The sequence below is a fragment of the Vulpes lagopus genome, chromosome 15 (genome assembly GCF_018345385.1).
Source record: "Vulpes lagopus strain Blue_001 chromosome 15, ASM1834538v1, whole genome shotgun sequence".
In the NCBI taxonomy this organism is placed as follows: Eukaryota; Metazoa; Chordata; class Mammalia; order Carnivora; family Canidae; genus Vulpes; species Vulpes lagopus.
This window is the reverse complement of record NC_054838.1, coordinates 21,654,260-21,663,048: the sequence shown is the minus strand read 5'-3', so window position 1 is coordinate 21,663,048 and position 8,789 is coordinate 21,654,260. Positions and strand designations below refer to the sequence as shown.

Genomic DNA, 8,789 nt, shown 5'->3' with positions numbered 1-8,789 from the left:
AAAAGGAGAAAAAGAGAGAGAAGGAAAGAAAAGAGAAAAAGAAAAAAGAGAAAGAAGAAAAAAAGGGAAAAAGAGAAGAAAAAGAGAAAGAAAAAGAAAGAAAGGAGAAAAAAAAGGGGTGGGTGGGGGAAGCAATCAGAAATCAAGAAGAAAGAAAGAAAAAAAAGCACAAAACAAAACAAAAACAAAACAAAAAACAAAAACAAAAAAACAAGGGGGAGTATCTTCCGATTCTGTATACTTTAAGTCCCTTGACTTCCCCTGGAACTTGTCCGTCCAGCTGGTCTTCTGGGGGAGGGGCTTGCTGTGCTGATTCTCAGGTGTTAGCACTTGGGGGAGCTGCTCTGCCCCCTGCCTGGTGCAGGGCTTAGTGGGGGTTGTTTACCCGGTGAGGCCCCAGGAGGAACAACTGCAGTGGCGGGGCCAGCTCTGCAGCCCTGGAGTAACTCCGGGGCTCTCCGTCTGCAGGGCCTGGAGGCTCTGGGGCGGGGCCGCTGGTCTGCTCAGCTTGGGGCAGGAGCTCCTTGCTGTCCTGGGCCGTCCGGGCCTCTGCCTGTCCCGGGGGAGGCCAGATCCTGGGCTGTGTCCTGGCACTCTGTGCACCGCGGCCTGCGCTGTTGGATTCGCGCTCCCGCCCCGCAGCCCCCTCCGTGGAGCCACCCGAGCCCCTCCGAGCTGCTCCGGGTCACGCTGTGCGCGCTGCAGCCCCTTAGGAAGCTCCGTGTCTCCCCAGGGCACAGGTGCCTGTTAGTGTCCCAGGGAGCCCGAGGGCATCCCCGCCCTCCTGGGTCCTGCTCTAACTCCCTGCTGGCGCCTTTCCACCCGGGAAGGTTGGTGCAGCTCCTGCTTCTCCGGGACGGGGCTCTCCTGTCCTGGGGACACTCGCCCCGGGCTCAGCCTGGCTCCTCGCGGGGCCCCTCCCCCTTGGAGGCCTTTTGTTTCTTTATTTCTTTTTCCCCGTCTTCCTGCCTTGATAGAAGCGCGAACTCTTCTCACTGTAGCATTCCAGCTGGTCTCTCTTTAAATCTCAGGCCAAATTCGTAGATTTTCAGGATGATTTGAAGCTTATCTAGGTAATTTGGTGGGGACAGGTGATTTGGGGACCCTACTCTTCTGCCATTTTGCCCCTCCCTCCCTCGTTAATCCCATTTACAATTGCACCCAGAAGCATAAGATATTTAGGAATAAACCTAACCAAAGAGGTAAAGGATCTATACCCTGAAAACAACAGAACACTTCTAAAAGAAATTGAGGAAGACACAAAGCATTGGAAAAATATTCCATGCTCAGGGACTGGGAGAATTAATATTGTGAAGATGGCATGCTACCCAAGACAATTTACACATTTAATGCATTCCCTATCAAAATACCATGGACTTTCTTCAGAGAGTTGGAACTAATCATCTTAAGATATGTGTGGAATCAGAACAGACCCCAAATAGCCAGGGGAATATTAAAAATGAAAACGAGAGCCAGGGACATCACAATGCCAGATTTCAGGTTGTACTACAAAGCTGTGATCGTCAAGACAGTGTGGTACTGGCACAAAAGCAGACACATAGATCAATGGAACAGAATAGAGAACCCAGAAATGGGCCCTCCACTCTATGGGAAACTAAGATTTGACAAAGCACGAGAGACTATCTACTGGAAAAAGGACAGTCTCTTCAATAAATGGTGCTGGGAAAATTGGACAGCCACGTGCAGAAGAATTAAACTAGACTATTCTCTTACACCATACACAAAGATAAACTCAAAATGGATGAAAGATCTAAATGTGAGACAAGAATCCATCAAATCCTAGAGGAGAACACAGGCAACACCCTTTTTGAACTTGGCCACAGCAACTTCTTGCAAGATATCTCTATGAAGGCAAGGGAAACAAAAGCAAAAATGAATTATTGGGACTTAATCAAGATAACATCTTCTGCACAGCAAAAGAAACAGTCAACAAAACTGAAGACAGCCTACAGAATGGGATAAGATATTTGCAAATGACATAACAGAGAAAGGAATAGTATCCGAGATCTATAAAGAACTTATTAAACTCAACAGCAAAGAAACAAACAATCCAATCATGAAATGGGAAAAAAACATGAAGAGAAATCTCACAGAGGAAGACATAGACATGGCCAACAAGCACATGAGAAAATGCTCTGCATCACTTGCCATCAGGGAAATACAAATCAAAACCACAAGGTGATACCACCTCACACCAGTGAGAATGGTGAAAATTAACAAGACAGTAAACAACAAAGGTTGGAGAGAATGTGGAGAAAGGGGAACCTTCTTGCCCTGTTAGTGGGAATGTGAACTGGTGCAGCCACTCTTGAAAACTGTGTGGAGGTTCCTTAAAGAGTTAAAAATAGATCTGCCCTAGGACCCAGAAATTGCACCCCTGGGGGTTTACCCCAAAGATGCAGATGCAGTGAGACGCCAGGACACCTGCACCCCGATGTTTCTAGCAGCAATGTCCACAATAGCCAAACTGTGGAAAGAGCCTTGGTGTCCATCGAAAGATGAATGGATAAAGAAACTGTGGTCTATGTATACAATGGAATATTTCTCAGCCATTAGAAACAAAAAATACCCACCATTTGCTTTGATGTGGATGGACCTCAAGGGTATTATGCTGAGTGAAATAAGTCAATCAGAAAAGGACAAGCATTATATGGTCTTATTTATTTGGGAAATATACAAGTTAGTGAAAGGCAATGAGGGGAAAGGAGAGAAAATGAGTGAAAATATCAGTGAAGATGACAGAAAATGAAAGACTCCTAACTCAGAGAAACGAGCAAGGGGTGGTGGAAGGGGAGGTGGGCAGGGGGGTTGGAGTGACTGGGTGACCAGCACTGAGGGGGGCACTTAATTGGATGAGCACTGGGTGTTATGCTATATGTTGGCAAATTGAACTCCAATAAAAAGCAATATACACCCCCCAAAAAAAGTGAAAGTGAAGAGGAGTAATAGAAAAGCTTAAACGAATGTGCAACATAATCTTCTTTAGATTTTGAAGGCTATTTTCAGTTTTCTTTGGAGTCATTTGAGAGTGAAAGCGGGGAAGCCAAACAGCAGAATGGTTAAATGATCTACTTAATTACTAAGGTCTAAGCTGAGGCAGGAGGAGTGGAAATGTTAAATTGGTGAAAATATTAAGAAAGAAAAATTTACAGTATTAGCAACGGATTGGAAATTATGAGTAAGGGAAAGTGATAATTATGTATGGTATTTGGTTTATATTTTTGGCTGAAGTGAAGAAGTGAATGGAGATGCCACCTACATAAATGAACACAAATGTAGAATCACAAAGAAGTAGCAGTTGAGGATGGAGAAAAATTAGTAAATTCTATTTCGGCTTCGTTGAGTTTAAGATTTCCACATAGCATAAAAATGGAATTTTCCAGAAGTGATATGTAAACCTGTCTAGAATTCAGGAGAGAGGCTGGGTTTGAGATTTATATGGCAACATTCATGTTCAGAGACAAGCAAAAGAAGTGAAACCAGAAAATGCAATGAGTCAAATTATTCAGAGAGGTCAGAGAATAAGCAGAGTTGAGAAGTGTTAGAGAAACCAAGAAGTACAGATATTGAATAATAAGTGAGTGGTCAACAATGTCAAATATTGATGAGAGGTCCATCGATAAGGAGATGGAATTTGAAATAGGTTATTTGACTTGGTACTTACATTCATTGTGACCTTTGCCCAAGCAATTTCAATAGGATATTAGAGGCAAAATTTGATTCTATAATGGAATTGAAGAGGAAACTATTTTTATTTCAGTTAAATTATAGGCAACTATATTGTTTAATGATGGATACATAAATAGCCACAATTAAAAAAAACAATGAAACAAATAATATAAAATTCAGCACACTGGTTTAATGCAGCAACAGTAGTGAAGTTATATTCAGGTAAGGCTGCAGAGAAAACTGGGTGTTGAACATTTATTATTTGTTTACTTAGGTGATATTTACATGGATATTCATCTTATAAAAATTTGTTAAATTGCACATTTATTTCCATGAAGCTTTATATTCCATTATAATACATATATATATTTTTTAAAATAATTTTTATTGGTGTTCAATTTACCAACATACAGAATAACACCCAGTGCTCATCCCGTCAAGTGGGGGTGAATGGGTGACTGGCACTGAGGGGGACACTTGACGAGATAATACATATATTTTTAAATTGACAAGAGGGAGAAAAGACAATTAATGCACATTTTTCCCAAGTGACTTATTTTTTAGCCAAAAGGGGAAAATAGATTAAGTACCTAGGAATAGCCATATATTTAATAAGGGTTTATTTTATGAAGAGAAATATTTTTTAAACTGTTGTAAAGCAGCTAGTGACAAGGTGTTACTGGAGAAAATTTTTTCTAAGGTTTCTAAATTAAGGGAGCACAGCAAATTCATGCTTGGTAAAGGAGGTATATTAATTTCCTATTACTGCTATAACAAATTACCACAAACTCAGTGCATGAAATAATAGTGTAATTTTATAGTTCTGGAGATTAAATATATGAAATTATTTTTGCAGGGCTAATATCAATGTATCTGCAGGTCAAGTTCTTTCTGGAAGCTGAAGAACAGTCCATTGTCTTCCCTTTTTCAGTTACTAGGAGGTATCTGCATTCCTTGGTACATGGACTCAGTACTCTATCTTTAAAACCATCAATATAAAAAAAAAATTAAAAAAAAATAAAAAAAATAAAACCATCAATATACTGTCTTCTCTCCTCTCTGACCTCCTGCCTCCTTCTTACATAAGGTCCACTCTGAAAATTCAGGATGACCTTCCCATTTTAAGATCCTTAACTTAAACATATCTAAAAAGTTCCTTTTGCCCTGTAAAATAATATTTTCATTCTCACATTAATATGTCAAGATATTTGGTGGGCCAATTTCAGCCTACCACATGAGGAAGAAAGATATAAAAATGAGGTTAAAAATTCAGTTGTCAAGTGCCTAGGTGGCTCAATCAGTTAAGCATCCAACTCTTGGTTTCGGCACAAGTCATGATCTCAGAGTCATGAGATAGAGCCCCACATCAGCCTCTGCACTCAGTGTAGAGTCTGTTTAAAGATTCATTCCCTCTGTCCCTTCCCCCACTTATGCTCTCTTTCTCTCTCTCAAATTAATAAATCAAAAAAAAATGTTGAAACAGCAGAAGATAGGACAAAATAAATTTTATGCAGCCATGTGAGAATTGAAGTCAAGATATGAAATGAGAGTGACATATAAATAAGGATAGCAAGTATGATGAAATTACTCTAGAGAATTCTAGGAACCTCTTCAATCCTATTAATAGTAATGTATAAATAAAATAAGTGGCACAATGACCCAGAGGAACGGAACCTCAGGAACTCCTTTTTATCTTGTGAAGAACAGAGGAATGTTTACATCAGTGAAAATAAATATATTCAAGTAACATGTAACTATATGAGTACATCTCTAAAACATATACTTGTGACAAAAAAATCAGTGATTTTTCTGAAAATCATTAAAAAGAGCGCTATAAAGTACATGTAGGTTTATTATATATGCTTATGTGTGTGCTTATTATATACACATACATGCACAGACATTAAATATAATAAAATATGGAAAAGGAAGATCAACAACAGAGTCAAATTGTGTGATTACTTTAGGGTATTGAGTTTGACATCTATGATTCAGCAAGATACAAAAAACAATATTTGCCTTTATTGTGATTTAGTTAATTTTTTTAAATTTCTTACTCAATTGAGGCAAAATATTCAATAAAACCAAGTAGAAATTGTGTGACATCTGTATGTTTGTTGTATTACTTTTTGCATCTTTTTCATGCTTGAAGTATTTCATCATCATCATCATCATCATCATCATCATCGTTGTCATCTAAACAAAAGGGGAAAAAAGGAATGGGGTGGAGGGCAAAACTGAGCATCTCAGATAATATTAAAAGAAATGCATTCAGAGATGGAGATAGTTTGAGCTTCTTTGAATAAAGGAGATAATATTCTTTCTTTAATATTGGAAGGATTTGATGGCACATCTAGGTAGATATGTATATCTAGATAGATGGCATATCTGGATTCTTTTATATATGTGAAAGGAATGAAAGGGTCTGATGTGAAGTATAAATGGCTGGGAGAAAGGAAAACATTTGCAGCTGCAACTGTGGGTCATGAAAAACACCACCAAGTATTTCAAAACTATACATCCAGACATTGAAAAATCAAATGAATCGAAGATCATTAATTTGTAGTCACTACATGAAAAATCTAACGTTATTCTTAGGGAGAACTCAAAAACACAAATGTAAGAGTAGAAAATATATATAAGTTGATTCTAAAATTGTTTATAATTGCAAAGTATAAAAAAACAGAAATAATTAATACTAATGGAGTTTTTCCTAGAGTGTGTGTGTGTTCCACAGTGAATATGAAAGATGATGATATAACAATGGTTGTCATGGAATTAGAGAAAGAGAGGGTTTGACGGGATGAGCATTGGGTGTTATACTATATGTTGGCAAATCAAACTCCAATAAAAAATATATATACAAAAAAAAAAAAAGAAAGAAAGAAAGAAAGAAAGAAAGAAAGAAAGAGAGGGTTTGTGGGATTTGGGACTAAAGATCTCAGTCATAGTCCAGATGCTGTGAAAGCAAGGAGTGAACATATTTGAAAGACAGAATATGAAATTACAGATTGACAATACTGGAATTAAACATTATACTTTTTTCCAAATAATGATGATTTTTAGAGTCTGGTAAGAGAAATGTTGGTTTATCCAATTTAGGTAGAGTTTGTTGGTAGTATAAATTTCATGGTTTTTTATACTTTTTTTTCAATAGCAATATTAGGTATTCACTTGTTTCTTTCTTGTTATTCCCTACTTCCAACAATAATGTCATCTAGAAAACAAAGCACTATGAAGGCAAGAACTTTGTTTAATTCATATTATATCTCTAGTTCCTCAAAAGGTCAAAGATAGAGTTGGTATTCACTAAGAAGTTATCACCGAAAGGGTGATGTATCCATAATAATAACAAGTAATTTATTCACTCTGTCCATGATGAACTATCAGGCTACAAACTTCTCTGACTAAAATATATCAACCATTTGGATTAAGAAATAATGAGAATAGTTTATTATTTCAGATTTTCAATTTCCTGAATAATTTTTATTGTTCAATGTGCATTTGTGCAAATCAGAGAATAGAAATAGTTTTAAAGGATACCTTACCCAATATTCCATATAATTTAGAAAAGTCAGTCAAACATAATTTTTGTGGATATTTGGAATACCAGCAAGCTCTTTGTTTTGTGAAACATTCTTTCTCTGTTAGGAGAGTGCTCGTTCATGTTATAAATGTGACTTGGGATTCTGGTTCTTTTTTGATGAAGACTTTCAGAATTTTATCTCGTATCTGTTTGGTTTTCGCCACGTACACAATGGGGTTCATTACAGGAGGAATGAGAAAATGCATGTTAGCCATGGTCACATAGATATGTGAGGGAAGTTTTGGGCCAAACCGGTGCAGAATAGATAGGCAGATCATGGGTGTGAAGAAGAGAATCACAGCACAGATGTGGGAAATACAGGTGTTGAGAGCCTTGAGGTGGCCACCGGAGGATGCAATGCTCAGGACAGTTTTCAGTATCAGGATGTATGAAAAGAGAATGAGGAGAAAATCAAGTCCCATAGTGGATAATACCACAAACAGTCCAAAGATGCTATTGATCCTGGTGTTGGAGCAAGAGAGCTTTATAATATCGGGGTGCAGGCAGTAGGAATGAGATAGTACATTGGAATGACAGAAGCACAGCCTTCGCAAAAGGATGGGGAGAGGCACCTGTACAGTCAAGGTTCGCACTACAATGGCCAAACCTATCCTGGAAATAGCGCTGCTGGTGAGAATGGAAGAATAGCGCAATGGGTGGGAAATGGCCACATACCGGTCAAAGGCCATTGCCAGTATAATAGCTGACTCAAAATCCTGGAAGGTATGAATAAAAAACATTTGGGTGAAGCAGGCAGAGAAGGTGAGCTCTCGAGTATCCAGCCAGAAGATCCTCAGCATTGTAGGGAAAGTGAAGAGGGACAGACCCAGGTCAGACACTGCTAGCATGGCCAGGAAGAGGTACATAGGCACATGGAGGGTCCGTTCCCTGCAAATAACTGTCAGAATGGTCACATTGCCCACCAAGGTAATGAAGAACATGGTGGAGAAGGGTATAGAGATCCAGATGTGCACAGCCTCCAGTCCAGGTATGCCTGTCACCAGAAAGGTGGAGAAAACGGCTTTGGTACTATTGATGGACAACATGATGCCAGAGCTGCATACCTTTCCTAAAATGAAATTCATTGTCTCATTCACCGGTGTTAAAATTTTACTCAAGCATTTGGCAACTCATATTACCTTTTATCTCAAACTGACTGACCTTGAGTTTAAAAACTTTTCCCAATGCAGAACATCTGAGCCTCTAGATTAAAAAACAAGACCTGCTTTTTTTTTTAAATCAAATCCCCCAGATATTATGGCTTTTTAAAGGAAAAATAATGAAAAACCATACTCTTGATATTTACTTTATCTAAGTCCTTTAATTAGTATGATAATTTTTTAAAAGAAAAATCCAAAACGTATAATGTGCTTCAAATAAATTTCCTTTAGAAATCCTTACATATGCATACCTGTTATTGTGTGTGTGTTTTTTTTTTTTATTGGAGATCAATTTCCCAACATATAGAATAACACCCAGTGCTCATCCCATCAAGTGCCCCTCTCAGTGCCCT

The 8,789-nt window shown here is 38.3% G+C and overlaps 1 protein-coding gene across 1 annotated transcript; it reads right to left on the bottom strand.

The window, feature by feature from the left end:
* Positions 1–7,353: 7,353 nt before the first annotated feature.
* Positions 7,354–8,322, bottom strand: LOC121476057 (olfactory receptor 51G2-like). The gene has a single exon (XM_041729781.1). The coding sequence runs from the start codon at positions 8,320–8,322 to the stop codon at positions 7,354–7,356; it is 969 nt and encodes a 322-aa protein (XP_041585715.1).
* Positions 8,323–8,789: the final 467 nt, after the last annotated feature.